The following is a 15291-nucleotide window of genomic DNA, read 5'->3' on the forward strand; positions in this document are numbered from 1 at the left end:
ACTAGAGAGGCGGTGCTCGACAGACTGGAGGGTCTGATTGTGGACAAGTCCCCAGGACCGAATGGAATGCATCCAAGGGTTCTGAAGGAAATGGCAGAGGTGATAGTGGATGCCTTGGTGATTATTTTCCAAACGTTGCTGGATTCCAGGGAAGTGCCGGAAGATTGGAAAACGGTTAGTGTTACGCCGTTGTTTAAGAAGGGTGGCAGGCAAAAGGCGGGGAATTATAGGCCGGTTAGTTTAACGTCTGTTGTAGGAAAAATGTTAGAATCCGTGATCAAGGCGAAAATAGCGAGGCATCTTGAGGAGAATTCTTTGGTAGAGCAGATGCAGCACGGTTTTGTTAAGGGGAAGTCGTGTCTGACGAATGTATTGGAGTTCTATGAGGATGTGTCTAGGGCAGTGGATAGAGGAGAGCCGGTGGATGTGGTCTTTCTTGATTTTCAGAAGGCATTTGACAAGGTGCCTCACAAGAGGTTATTACAGAAGGTTAGGGGGCATGGAGTTGGGGGTAGAGTGTTAGCGTGGATAGAGGATTGGCTGTCAAATAGGAGGCAGAGAGTGGGGGTCAATGGGTGCTATTCGGATTGGCGGTTGGTGACTAGTGGAGTGCCCCAGGGGTCGGTGCTGGGGCCTCAGCTATTCACCATTTATATAGATGATCTGGAGGAGGGAACCGAGTGTATGGTGTCGAAATTTGCTGATGGCACCAAGATTGGGGGAACGGCAAATTGTGCAGAGGGTGTGAAGAGTCTGCAGAAGGATCTAGATAGGCTGGGCGAATGGGCCAGAAACTGGCAAATGGAATTTAATGTTGGCAAATGTGAGGTTGTCCACTTTGGTAGGAATAATGGTAGGAAGGACTATTACTTACGTGGCGAAAAACTGCAGCATGCGACGGTGCAGAGGGACCTCGGGGTCCTTGTGCATGAGTCGCAAAAACCCAGCTTGCAGGTGCAGCAGGTGGTCAGGAAGGCAAATGGGATGCTGGCCTTCATAGCGAGGGGGATTGAATATAAAAGTAGGGAGGTCTTGCTGCAGCTGTATAGGGCACTTGTGAGGCTGCAGCTGGAGTACTGTGTGCAGTTTTGGTCGCCGCACTTACGCAAGGATATTTTGGCCTTGGAGGGAGTGCAGAGGAGGTTTACTAGGCTGATACCGGAGTTGAGGGGGTTGAACTATGAGGAGAGGCTGAATAAACTAGGTTTGTACTCGTTAAGAGTTTAGAAGAATGAGGGGAGATCTCATTGAGATGTATAAGATGTTGAATGGGATGGATAGGATAGAGGTGGAGAGGCTCTTCCCGCTCAGAAAGGACAGTACGACTAGAGGGCACAGCCTCAGGACAAAGGGGGGGCAGTTTAGAACGGAGTTGAGGAGGAACTTCTTCACTCAAAGGGTGGTGAATCTCTGGAATTCTCTGCCCGTTGAAGTGGTGGAGGCTGCCTCGTTCAATATTTTTAAGACGCGGGTTGATAGGTTTTTGATAGGCAAGGGGATTAAGGATTATGGGGAGAGGGCGGGAATGTGGAACTGAGCCACGACAGATCAGCCATGATCTTACTGAATGGCGGGGCAGGCTCGAGGGGCTAGATGGCCTACTCCTGCTCCTATTTCTTATGTTCTTATGACTCTAAGGCAGAGGGGCTGCAAGGGTAAGGGACGAAAGCAGCAAGTTGAGAGAAGCAGTGAGTCAAAGGTTTGGTGAACATGCTACAGGAAAGACAAATGCTGACATTGCTTCCGACTCCAGGAATTGTGATAGGTGAATTTCAGCTGCTAATTCCACCTACTAATTCCACCTAATTAATCATGTCAGGCTTGGCTGTTGTCTGCTAATTTCCTGTCACGCGAGAGTTTACCAGTTCTTTGCTCATGGATTAGATCGACTGTAAACCTCAGAATGAACTCACTTATAAACTGTTATGCAGTGCAACAGAGAAATAACACTGCATGTGACTAGGAATTTAACATGTTTAACTGAATGATCAGATATGGCCCCTTTAAAATGTCAAATTTACTGGCACATGAGGGAAAATTGAATCAAGCAAGAATACATGCTGTGGCCTTAGAATTCACAAAAAGTGATTAACAGATTAATAAACAGTGGAAATTTCACTTCTTTCTTAAGTGTTTGATATTGGGAGAGAGATTTAGGTAAGTGATTAGATACTTACTCCTCTTCCTCTTTTATAGTTTCCCATTCTCCATATGGGTTTACTTTTCCTTTAATTACAGCATTCTTCGCTTCTTGTTGGGGCTCATTTTGGGGCAAATTGTTTTCTTCTTGTGTGTCGTGCATTTCTCCAGGAGCCTTCACTTCACTGCCATCACCTGGATCACTTTCCTGCTGGAACACATCATATTTAATTAAAATCTTTGAACATTTTCTCCAAAGAATATTTCAACAGTTAAGGACTATTCAGGCCTCTTGTATTCAGTAGACCGTTTAAAAATGGCATTGAAACAAAGGACTAATCCTAGAAATAAACTAACTTGTCTGTATGACAATGTGTATATGATTCAAAACAAATGGGGCAACTAGAGGCAAGAATCCATTACAAGGAACCAAATGTAGTCAGGGTATCTGAAACAACGATGTATAAAGGACAGGACTGAGGGTTAAATACTGAAAGATAAATGTACTTAGAAAGGTTAGGGAAGGAAGGGAGGCAATGGTCTAATGGTATTATTGCTAGATTATGAATCCAGAAACTCAGCTAATGTTCTGGGGACCCGGGTTCAAATCCTGCCACAACAGGTGGTGGAAATTCAATTCAATAAAAAATATCTGGAACTAAAAATCTACTGATGACCATGAAACTCTCGAAAAACCCACCTGGTTCACTAATGTCCTTCAGGGAAGGAAATCTGCCACCCTTACTTGGTCTGGCCTACAAGTGAGTCCAGAGCCACAGCAATGTGGTCGACTCTCAACTGCCCTCAGGCAACTAGGGATGGGCAACAAATGCTAGTCAGCCAGTGACGCCTATGTCCCATGAATGAATTAAAAAAAAAGATGGGGAAGGGATAGCTGTACTAACAAAGATAACGACGACAGTAGAAAAGGACAAAAACAACAGAATTAGAAAACATCCACGTGAATGGAGATAATGGGTAATGAGGGATCAATCATTCTAATAGGAGTAAATCACAGCCTTGCTAAAAGAGAAAGTGAAATGGAGGGAGAAATATACAGGCAAATCCATCAAATGAATAAAAGATATATAATAACCATGAGGGAATTCAACTACACCCAAATAAAGTGGCAAGAGGAGGTACTGAAAAGGAGAAAAGTGAATAGCGGTTTTTGAGTGTCCTGGAGTAACATTCTCAATGTACGCAAGAAGCCTAACAAGCAAGGAATCATGGCTGGGCCAAATCATGGGAAATGAATAACAATAGCTGAGAGAAGTAGGCACAGTGCGCGAGCAATAGTGATCACAACAATGAATGAATCATAAGCAAGGAATTCTGAAGCAAGAAATTGGGGGAAAAAAAACTGATGAGGGGAGAGAATGGAAGGTAAATTAGAAAAATATATCAACAGAAATGGGAAATATATAATACAAGATCAGTGGGGATCAGAAGAAATATTTTTTATGAAAACCAAAATCTAAATAAATGGTTCATAGCGTCAAGAGCAGAATTTAAGATGAAAAAATTGGCATATGCTATGTACAGAGTCAACAGAGAAGATGGCAAAAAAAGGAATACAAAGTTAAAAGTGGAAAAAAGGAATGCGAAGATGAATTACAAATATCAAAAATATAAAAATTGTAATGCATTTTATAGACATAAATAACAACACAAAAATTAAGATCGGGATAAGGGCACAAAGGCAGCAAGCAGTCCCTCTAATTTTTATGTGTGGACGAATTATTTAGGGTCATGGGTCCTTTAAACTTTTTTTTATAGCCACACACCCAGTACCTTATAAAGGGGCCAATTTTGCCTAGCCTACACATGAACTATTGCCACACAGCCCAGAGGCACATTGCTCACAGTTAACAACAGCAAAGGATCGAAATGCGAGTTATTTTGCCTCAGTTTTTAACCAGGAATATTAACTAGCAAGGTGAATATAACATTAAAATATATTTTTGGTCTCCTTTTCTATGATGGGAGATACTTAATAAACTAGGTAAATTTAGAGAGGATAAAACTGTCTCAATGGTACAATCCCGAAAAAGATAAAAAGAGCAGAGGATGGAAAGAATCATGCCAGACCGATAGTTATAATGTTGCGACTATATTCGAAAAGGGAGACGGCACAAATCCAGGGCACTATAGAACTGTTACTGTCGCTCTTGGAAAGATAGTGAAAATCTTTCAGAGTTGTAACAGAAAAGCCAAAAATATACAGAAGTGTTATCAGTGTGGATTTCAAAAGCTTGACCAACCTAAAATCCAAAACATCTATGTTTGAAACTTGAAACATCTATGAGAAATAAAACCCAAAAGCAGAGGAGATGCATTAAACTTGTAAAGAACCATAGTTTGACCATGATGAACATTGCACAGTTCTGCAAAAATGATACCAAAACGTTGAAGGTACAATTGGAAAGACGATAAAGGCTGGAGCTCTTCTCTTTAAAATAAAAACCCAGAGATCACACGATAGAGCTATTCAAAATTATGAAGGTAATCCGTAAGATACAGATGCTTTTATGTTTGCAGAGTCCAAAACTAGGAGCCATAAATACAAAATGGTCACTAATGGATCCAATAAGAAATTCAGAAGAAACTTATTTATTTAAGAGATGGAATGTGAACTCATTACCACATAAGAACATAGGAATTGTGTGGAGTAGGCCATGTGGCCTTTTCTGCCTGCCATTTAGCAAGATCATGGCCCGTCTCACTGTATCTCAACTCTCTCAATCAAAAATCAGCTTCCACTGCTCTCTGGGAAACAGAATTCCACATACCATCTTCTCATCTGCTTCTTAAGTGGGAGACCTATTATTTTAAAACTGTATCTGCTAGTTCTAGATTCTCCAATGAGAAACATCCTCTCTGCATCCAGCCTGTCAAGCCCCTCAGAATCTTATTTTTCAATAAGATCACCCCGCTTTTGTACTCTTATACCCCAATTTATAATCCGTAGCATCCTGTATACTTTATTAACTGCCTTCTCAATCTCGGCTCTGCACTCGCTTCACACTTGTACTTTTTAACATTGGTCGGAAGAACAAGGAGAGGCAAAGTGGAACATTTCAGATTTAAGCGCAAGATTGGATAATGTGAAAATGGTAAATGTACATGGATTGTAATACAAGAAAATAAGAACTGGAAACTTGTCATGTAAATATATTTAGGTTCCACTTGGCCTTTGCTCAACACTAATTAGACCGCATACATCTCTTCATGTTTGCACACGGGATGGCCTTCACTTGAAACATCTATGATTGTGTCTGGGCGAGTTGTACAACTAGGGTAGTAGAAAGGGTTTTAACCTGAAGAGTCGGGGGGAGGAGGGGGGTGGGTAGAAGGTGGGTCACAGACAAGGCAATAATGCAGAGGAGTGATCCAGGGAATGATAACCAGAGTGCAAGGGCATTGGTGAGGCCACATTTGAAGGACTGTGCGCAGTTTTGGTCCCGTTACTTGAGAAAGGACATAAATACACTAGAGGTGGTTCAGAGAAGGTTCACTAGATTAATTCTAGGGATGAAGGACTTGTCTTATGAAGAGAGTTTGAGCAGTTTAGGCCAATACTCGTTGGAGTTTAAAAGAATGAGAGGAGACCTAATTGAGATATATAAGTTGCCAAAGGGGATTGACAGGGCAGACATTGAGAGGATTTTTTTTCATTTATTAGACATTCTAGAACAACAGGCCATAATTTAAAACTAAGGGGTGACAGAAATTAGGAATTCAAAGGGTTGTGGATCTGTGGAGTTCTCTAACTCATAGTGCAATGGATGCCAGGACACCTAACAAGTGAGGTGGTAGATAGGTTTTTAATTAGTAACGGGATGAAGGGTTATGGGAAGCGGGCAGGAAGGAAGAAAATGAGGCCAAGATGAGATTAGCCATGATCATATTGAATGGGACAGCAGGCTCAAGGGGCTGAATTGCTTACTCCTGATCCTACGATAGAGATGTTCAAAATTATGAACAGTCTGGACAGAGTAGTTATGAGAAACTCTTCCTATTGGTGGAAGGAAAGTGAACCAGAAGACTCTGACTTAAGGTGACTGGCAAAAGAGACAAAAGAAGCATGAAGAAAAATATTTTTACACAGTGAGAGGTTTGGATCTGGAATGCATACGAGAGTGCAGTGGTAGCAAATTCAACTGTGAATTGAAAAATTATCTGGAAAGAAAAAAATCTGCAGGGCTATGAGGATAAGGCAGGGAACCAGGCAAGGTTTTCCTGCAAAGTGCTGGCACATAAGAACATAAGAAATAGGAGCAGGAGTAGGCCATCTAGCCCACCCCGCCATTCAATAAGATCATGGCTGATCTGAAGTGGATCAGTTCCACTTTCCCGCTTTCTCCCCATAATCCTTAATTCCCTAATCGATCAGAAATTTATCTACCCGTGACTTAAATATATCCAACAAGGTAGCCTCCACCTCTTCAATGGGCAGAGAATTCCAGAGATTCACCACCCTTTGAGTGAAGAAGTTCCTCCTCAACTCTGATCTAAACTGCCTCCCCCCTCTTATATTGAGGCTGTTATCGTTATGGTTTCCTTTCTAAGCGGAAAGAATCTCTCTACCTCTACCCTATCTAGCCCCTTCATTATCTTGTAAATCTCTTTAAGATCCCCCCTCAGCCTTCTAAACTCCAACGAGTACAGGCCCAGTCTACTTAATCTCTCCTGATAGGCTAGCCCCCTCATCTCCAGTATCAGCCTGGTGAACCTTCTCTGTACTCCCTCCAAGGCCAATATATCCTTACGCAAATACGGGGACCAAAACTGCACACAGTACTCCTGTTGCGGCCTCACCAGTACCCTGTACAGTTGCAGCAAGACCTCCCTGCTTTTATATTCTATCTCCTTCACGATAAAGACCAACATTCCATTCGCCTTCTTGATCACCTGCTGCATCTGCAGACTGAGTGTTTGCAATTTGTGCACCAGGACCCCCAGGTCCCTCTGCACAGTAGCATGCTGCAACTTTTCACCCTTTAAATAATATTCCTTCCTACTACTATTTCTACCAAAGTGGATAACCTCACACATGCTAATGTTATACTCCATCTGCCAGGTCCTCGCCCACTCACTCAGCCTATCCAGATCTCTCTGCAGACTTTCCGTATCCTCCACGCAATTCGCTTTTCCACTCATCTTTGTGTCATCAGCAAATTTTGTTACCTTACACTCAGCCCCCTCCTCCAGATCGTCTGTGTTTATGGTAAACAGTTGAGGTCCCAGCACCTATCCCTGCGGCAAGCCACTAGTCACTAACTGCCAACCAGAAAAGCACCCATTGATTCCAACTCTGCTTCGTGTTAGATAACCAATCCTCAATCCATGCTAACACTTTACCCCCAACTCCATGTACCCTAACCTTCTGCAGCAACCTTTTGTGAGGCATCTTATCGAATGCCTTCTGGAAATCTAAAAACACCACATCCACCGGTTCCCTTCTGTCTACCACACTAGTCACATCTTCAAGCACAAGATGATTCAGCCTGTGTTGTAATGGTTCTACGATTCTACAATTTTTTAATGTATTTGTGAAATGTGGACATTGCCCATCCTCTTGAAACTGAGTGGCTTGCTAGGCCATTTCAGAGGGCAGTCACCTGCATTACTGTGGATCTGGAATCACATTTAGGCCAGACCGAGTAAGTATAGCAGACTTTTTTCTCTAAAGGATATTAATAAGCTAGACGAGGATTTTTTTTTTACAACATTCAATGGTAATTGTCATGGTGACCAAGACTGAGACTAGATATATATTTCAGATTTATAAACTGAATTTAAATTCCATCAGCTGCCTTGGGACTTTAACCAGACCTGGGTCTTTGTGTTATCAGTCCAATGACATTACCACTACACCGTCATCTCCTCTCTCCACATCCTCTCCCTGCTTGCCCTCAGATATGCTTTTAAAAAAAATACCAGTGAGTTTAGCATTAAGAGGTTGAATACATACACAACCAGCTCATACTACCATATTGCATGCAAGTGTAAACAAGAATACAGCTGTCCCCCTTACAAGCTCCAAGGATGGTTAAACACCAAGTTCTGTTAAGGTTGAGGTAATATATTAAAAATGGCAACTTACTTGGAGAAGGGTGCTTGTTTCCTGGTGTGGATCGGTAGCTTCTGTGTCCGTGGACACTTCCTTACCAGAGTTTTTTTCAGTCACAGTTGTGAGTACTCTGGAACCAGAGGCTGCAGAGGACACCTCGGGCTCAGTCTCATTCTTAACAGCTGTAGCTGAGCATTCACTGGCAGAGATGAAGCCATCTGGCTTTTCCCATCGTGATTCTGAGAAGTGCCATAAAATTAAACTTTTACTGCAGAGTATAAATAGTAACAGACATAAAGGGTCTGCCTGGACACTAAGTAGCCTTGTGACCAAGATCTTGAAAGAAGTCAGCTAATCACGGCACACCTTTCACTCAGATTCTTGAAAGCCAGCAGATCAGCTGTACCCTCGGGAACCGGGGATGACTGACTCAGGCTCATTACGGGAACCAGTTACTTGAAGACTGGGTATCTTTTCTTTTTGCTCCAGCTAATCCTGCAAGCCAGTGCCTCAACAACTAGACTGACCTTATCTGCACAAGAAGCACGATATTTACTATGAAGGTCTGCAGCAATAAGCTGGTTAAATTCCAGCAATATCAGTGCATCCTGCTGCCCTTGTTAGGCCAACCTGCACGTAACTCTTTGTGCACTTGGGTAAGTTTCTATGGGAAGACAATGTGCACTAGGCATACAGAAATTCATCCGTACAGATTTCTCAGTAGCTTGGTTCAGAGACTGAAATCTTATGATGGGTTTCCTTGCCCAGCTGAAGCCTGGCCTACAAAAACAGAACAGAGGTAGCTACCATAGTAAAAATTAAACTGAAAGCATAAGTCATATCTAATCTAGAACTTTAGTCAGCAAAATTGAAACTGGAACAACACTGATATTCATACACAAACATAATCATGTTCACTATACATACCTTTTGTTATGACATTGTAATAGTAGGTGCAGCCCTCTGGAGTAAGTCCTTCTACCCATGAAGAGGCTGAAAGATCCTGATAAGAATGCAATTATGCAAACAGTGAGGCAAGGTACATTACTAGAACTGCAGTCAGAGCTGTTTAAGTTTCTGCATCATCAATTGATCTTGGAATTGTTAGTTCATTCATTCTTCTCTCATATCTACACAGAACATGCTAATTAGATTTTACATTAGTCTGATACTGAGTTAATCAACTATTGCGAAGTGTAACCAGCTCCAGTTGCATCAGTTTGCTTTGTCCCAATTATTTTCACAACATTGCAACTTGAACAGCATCTCGGGATACCGCATACCATTCGTGCTGTTTGACCGTGGCTTCTGCACAAGACCAAAACATCCATCACAACTCTGTCATCAGTGCTGTGGTGAACCAGACTTCACAAAGGTGGCTGAGTTTCTTCAGCACCGCAATCAGGGAAGTGCATCACAACCTCCAGTGCAAAAGAAGAACATGCTTATTTTTAAGGTGCTGAAAGGTTACGAAATTCTAATGAACTTGAGATCCCTGATGCCAATTGGTGAGGCATTCTTGTTTTTGAAATAGGGCAAAGCTGATCTGATAAGATGGAACAATAACAAGTGCAGAACTGGATTAAATTGAGACAAGGTGCATATTGCTAAGAATATTCAAAGTGCATCATAGCCAATAAATTGAATGTGGAGAAGTGTCATTATTGTAATATAAAGAAACATTACAGCCAAACTGTGCATCGCAAAATCCCACTAATGGCAATGAGGTTTTGGCATCATCAGCTCAAAAGTAAAAACATTCAAGGGACCAGGAAATCAGCCCATAATTCTTTAAAAAGTGCCAGAGAATCTCTTGCGTTAATACAACAGGTTGACCTTGCTTTAGTGTCTCATGGGAAATTATGACTGCACGAGATATTGATCCTCCTCGCCTTGCTTTATAAACAAAATAATGCAATTTAACATTATGGGTCTCAAGGCTTTTAGAACATCATGTAGCTACTTATCCTTTAAGCAACTAAAAAATAGATGTCCTTTGTATGTGGTCCTAAGTATTGTGCTTACACGGACATCCAAAGAAACTGGAATACAAAATGCTCATCTTCATGAGAATCCAGTTGTAATAAATTTACAAATGTGTGTGAAAACTTTTGTGCACTGTGGCAAAGGAGGTCACAACATACAACTTCTCACCCAAAGGAGAGTGAGCAGCAAGTCAAGTGATCTCACGGAACCCAGGTCAATACCGGACACTCATTCCTGTACCAGTAGGGATGAAAGGGCCTTCAGTTCTGCCCTTTTAGGCTGTGTCATTACAATCCTTAAAAACCAGTGAGAATTCTCATCTGGAAACTGCACATGCACCAGATTCCCAACAAGCACCGAAGCAAAACACGCCACCACGTCACAGGTGATGTACCAGCGTCATTTTCAATGTATAAAGGCACGACACAAAATTAGCTCAGAATACAGTTAAATAAGCAGGATTGAAGAAGTAAAATCTTTGTAGTTTTGCCAGAACACTGCCAGCTCAAACCTTATAAATGGCCAAAGACTCCATTTGTATGATTAGATTGGACTATAAAATAGACCAATTTCAGATTTTTTTTTGAAGGAGTGCACTTACTTCAAACTAATTGCCCCTGCCAGCAAGCACAGGACAGTGTCTGCTGGAGGGAACATTTACAAAGTAATGTTAATAAAGCGTATTTATGGCCCACAGATATAAAAGCCCTCAATGATGTGGTAGGCAAATGCAAACCAACAATGTACCTGTTGTGCAACTTCACTCTGCACAAAGTTTGAGCTCTCTTGGAACCCTTCAGGCTTTTCCCATTGTGATTCTGTACAATGAAGAAATAATTGCCTGTGAGTCTCTCACTGCTACTTGGCCTGAACACAATCTGTATATTACAAGTTCCCATTTCCATACAGGATACAACGATTTAGCAGTGTCTTTGAAATATGAACACGCACCACCCCATGAAAGCATATGGTCATAATTTGACTAGTTTAGAATGTTGTCAACACATCTTCATAATCGATCATCTCTGCAATACCAATTTTAGCACTTGTGATTAATCAAACATGAACAACTCCAAGGCAACAACAAATTCAGATTTATTTTGTTCCCTTAATACTAAAAAATGTTATCCAAGATAAATCAAACTTTTAGCTTTAACTTAGAGGGCATCTAAAAAGATTAGATTTTCCCCAGAAGTTTGCATGACCAATTAACCACAATCAAGATATATAGTATACGGAATCATGTGCTTGTATCAATTATATATACACACAAATGTGCGGTCTGGACCTGGATCACACTGGCAGGACGAAATACATTGTATATGTAAAGAACTAACCTGTGCAATATTACATTGCCTATTTGTTTGAGGGCAATAAACCAATTGATATTAATCTCAAATATTTTATTATATTTATGCAGTTATTTCACAAATAACATTTAAGCACCACAAATGCAAAGCTACACACAGCAATTGATACACATGGCAAATAAAGACACAAATTTAGTAAGGTCCAGAGAAAGATTACAGACAAGCTGACCAGCTCTTCTTTCTCCAAACAAAATATTTGAAGACAAGCATGCAGATAAAATTTGCTGTTAGTAGTCCAAAACCTCAGTACATATAGGAACATTTGTGTAAATCCTATGATTCCACAGAATAGGATTTTATCCTTAGATAGAACTCTTCTGATAGATGGAACAGACTGTACCCAACTTGGCACATTTTGTTGGGAATTACAAATTTTATTCAGTGATAGAGATATGTTAATCCCAAATTGAAAACTTATATTTTCGAAGAATTTTCTTGCATTTCCTTACCATTCCTATGGCGAACAGAGGGCAAATGGCAGTACATTTGGTGAATGACAACAGAAAGATGCACAGGAATGGTTTGAACAGATATGGCCTGCCATTTTGTCATCCACTGATCTGAGGTCAACATTTCCATCCAACACAATTCAGTGTTTCTGACCTTCCTCTGAAGGAAGCTCTTTCTCCTCCACCATCTCTTCCTTTCTTCCCCATCTCCCAAGGAAGCAGATCACCCTCCACAGAGTTCCTCAGTCGACACCAGAAACTTATTGAGCTACAGCAACAAGCATTCTGCAGTACACCCTCAGCAGGACTGCAACTACTTTTTCTTCATTTAAACCTGCATAATTGTTCAATTTAATATTATGACGGGGAATACCAGTTGACAGTCACGTGTAGAACTTGCTTGGATTTATGGATTACGAACTAAATTCAAGGTCTAACTCCTTAAACTGGTAGCAAGATTTATTTCAAACCAAATACCCTTTAAATCATTCTGACTTTACAACTATGGCTATTTTTTGGCATGTGCAAGGAAATCACTAATGCTCTCCTTGGTCATGTTAGACAAAGCTTCAATGTTTAAAGTCTGCAAGGAGAGAGTCAGGAGCTTTGCTGTTTAAAATCAGTGAGGAGTGAGCAGGGAGATTCACAACAAGGTGTATCTAGATCAATTAAAAGAACTGAAACTTTAAAATATAACAAAAAAACCTAAAACCCATACATATCTAAAAAGCATACAACTTGCAGCAGGAAGTGGTACTTGCACTTAAGCACAGTAAATTGAATAATTCCAATTATTCAATATTACAAAGTCAATTAAGAAAGTAACTAAATAGCATGAATTATAATGTCTGCAGAATGTGTAAGCACAATGTAAAGAAGGGGTGAAATACCTGGGCACTTAGTTCCAGGAAACAATCTCACCTCTTGGAATAGAGTCTCTGTTCCGGTGAGTGGTGAGTGAATATGGGGTGTGACCTTGAGTAAGGCAGGTAAAGGGACCAAGCAGATAGTCTTTGACTTTGCAATTATCAAACAGTTTGAGGTGTTCACAACTGATGTGGACAAACGGACGGTCTGCAAGGTGGATGAGGAGGTTGGCCCTTGGCACCATGGTACTGAAAGCAGTTCAAGCAGCTGAGTAAACTGGAATGTAGTAGTAGGGGGCAGTATAATGAGGATAATTAACTGTTCTCTACAGCAAAGAACGAGTAGAGAAGATTACTGCTTTCTGTCTGGCGCCAGGGTTTGGAATATCTACTCAGGGCTGGAAAGGAACTTGCAGTGGGACAGGGACCAATAGTTGTGGTCAATGTAGGTACCAATGACATAGGCAGGACAAGGAAAGAGATTCTGCATAGTCAGTGTATGGGGCAAAGGACCAAATTAAGAAGCAGAACCTCAAAGGTAAATATCTCTGGATTATCTGACTATGCACAAATCAACATAGGTAAATAAGATAAAAGAAATGAATGTATGGCCCAAAGACTGGTGTGGGAGAAGTGGATTCTGGAATTGTAGTGCACTAGCATCAGTACTGGGGAAAGTGGAGGCTATACCAGTGGGATGGTCTGCACCTGAACCAAACTGGGACCAGAGCTCCTCCAAATTATACAACTAGGGAAATTAAGGATTTTAAGCTAATTCAGGGGTCAAATGTGGGTGGGGGAATGTGGTATTAAGAACAAAAGAGAAGAAAGTATACTTGAACTGGTGTTGTTATAAGTAATAGCCTCAGAGTGCCTCAAGCCCCATGCCCCCAGGTATCAGTGATCATAACATGTTTCAATTTTACATTCAGCTTGAGGGTGAGGGGAATGTATCTAAGGATAGTATTTTGAACTGATATATCAGCAGAAAGATGTAAAATTAAAATTAATTCCAGGTGCTGAACAAAATCTAGGACAATAGGGACAGTATGAGGTGGAACTAAATGGTTTAGTAGGACGTCAACGTACCAACAGTTCAGATTGTTGGGAGCTGGTTCAGATTCAATGACGCAAATAATGTATTGCAATGTAAACTGCAATAGGACTGCATTAGCTGAACCTGCAAACCAAACTGGTTCAATATTACACCCAGGTAATCTGTTGAAGTATAGATAACCACGTGTTACCACGGACAAGATAAAGGTTTTATGATAAGAACCTTCCACTGATTCACTCTATTTTATCGTGGCAAATTCATAGAGACGTAAAACTTGTGATTCAAACCTTTAGTTCATATAATTTTGCCCATGAATAAGAAATAAATTACACGCGATCCAGCTAAAATGAATTCTGATTTACAAAGCACATTTGCAAATGTCCTGCATCGAGTTAATGTAACTACATAAACAGGGCATGTATACAACAATGAATTATTAATTTGTAACCGATTTCACTGGTATGCTGGAGTGCCTTACCAAGCTGAAGGTATAAGATTGTTCGAATTAGAAACAGCCACGTGGTAGTATAAATTACCATAGAGAAGCAAAGTATCTTAAAAATTTGAATATGTTAAGGAAGCTATTTCAGGCTGCAACAGCTCTGAGTAGCACCGTTCTTGAACAGGATGCTCCTGCCAAATCGAAAAGGCTGTGCAAAAGAAAGGCTATGCAAGCGTATAAACTTGAGTGCTTGTGCGATGCCAGGCGCATGGGTCTCACGTCTAAATGTGTGACTGATCAAATTAAGCTGCATGTTCCTTTGATTGTTAGTAGGAGACTGTGCTCAACCAGCCTATATTTGCAAAACGTCTACTGTTCGATGTGATTCTGCAGTTGGGTGGCACCTGATGGACCACTGAATGTGTTAATAGCTACACTAACAACCAAAGTTAACCAGCCGAGACTGTAATATGACTCGTTTACGTTAACATACATTCATATGCAGGGGCCCATACTCTGCAAACAAATGGAATATATTCAAGCCTTCTGCCTTTTTTAAATACCTGGGAGCTTGGGGAACCTATAATTCTCCATTTTGTCCCCTGCAACACCATAGCCAGGATCGAATTACCAACCAATCACCGTCCTTTTAGGAACACAAGAGCAGACTACAAGGAAGCATGTCGTGCCCGTTTGAAATTTGGTATTCTTGTTTTTGTTCTGAATGCAAAAGCTTCAAGTGTCTCTCTTTCAACAAGATTTATTAGTCATGGTGGAGGTGGTATAGCTCTGATATTTAAGAATGACACAGTAAGAAGTCTCCCAACACCAGGTTAAAATCCAACAGATTTATTTGGAGCAAACACCACTATCTTTCAGAGTGCTGCTCCTTCATCAGGTGAGTAG

The 15291-nt window shown here is 41.0% G+C and overlaps 1 protein-coding gene across 2 annotated transcripts in view; it reads right to left on the reverse strand.

Annotated features, from left to right (window-relative positions):
* Window positions 1-15291, reverse strand: part of wbp4 (WW domain binding protein 4) — a 50198-nt gene that overhangs the window by 8717 nt on the left and 26190 nt on the right. Inside the window, exons 6-9 of one of the 2 annotated variants that reach the window (XM_080204130.1) lie at window positions 10949-11019; window positions 9143-9218; window positions 8249-8454; window positions 2178-2347 (exon numbers count right to left, since the gene is read on the reverse strand). In XM_080204130.1, coding sequence (XP_080060256.1) covers window positions 2178-2347; window positions 8249-8454; window positions 9143-9218; window positions 10949-11019 — 523 coding nt within the window. Of the gene's footprint in view, window positions 1-2177; window positions 2351-8248; window positions 8455-9142; window positions 9219-10948; window positions 11020-15291 lie in introns of both variants that reach the window. The other variant, XM_080204129.1, reaches the window with a different exon arrangement.

This window comes from Carcharhinus amblyrhynchos, chromosome 15 (assembly GCF_965287045.1).
Source record: "Carcharhinus amblyrhynchos chromosome 15, sCarAmb.v2.hapA, whole genome shotgun sequence".
In the NCBI taxonomy this organism is placed as follows: domain Eukaryota; kingdom Metazoa; phylum Chordata; class Chondrichthyes; order Carcharhiniformes; family Carcharhinidae; genus Carcharhinus; species Carcharhinus amblyrhynchos.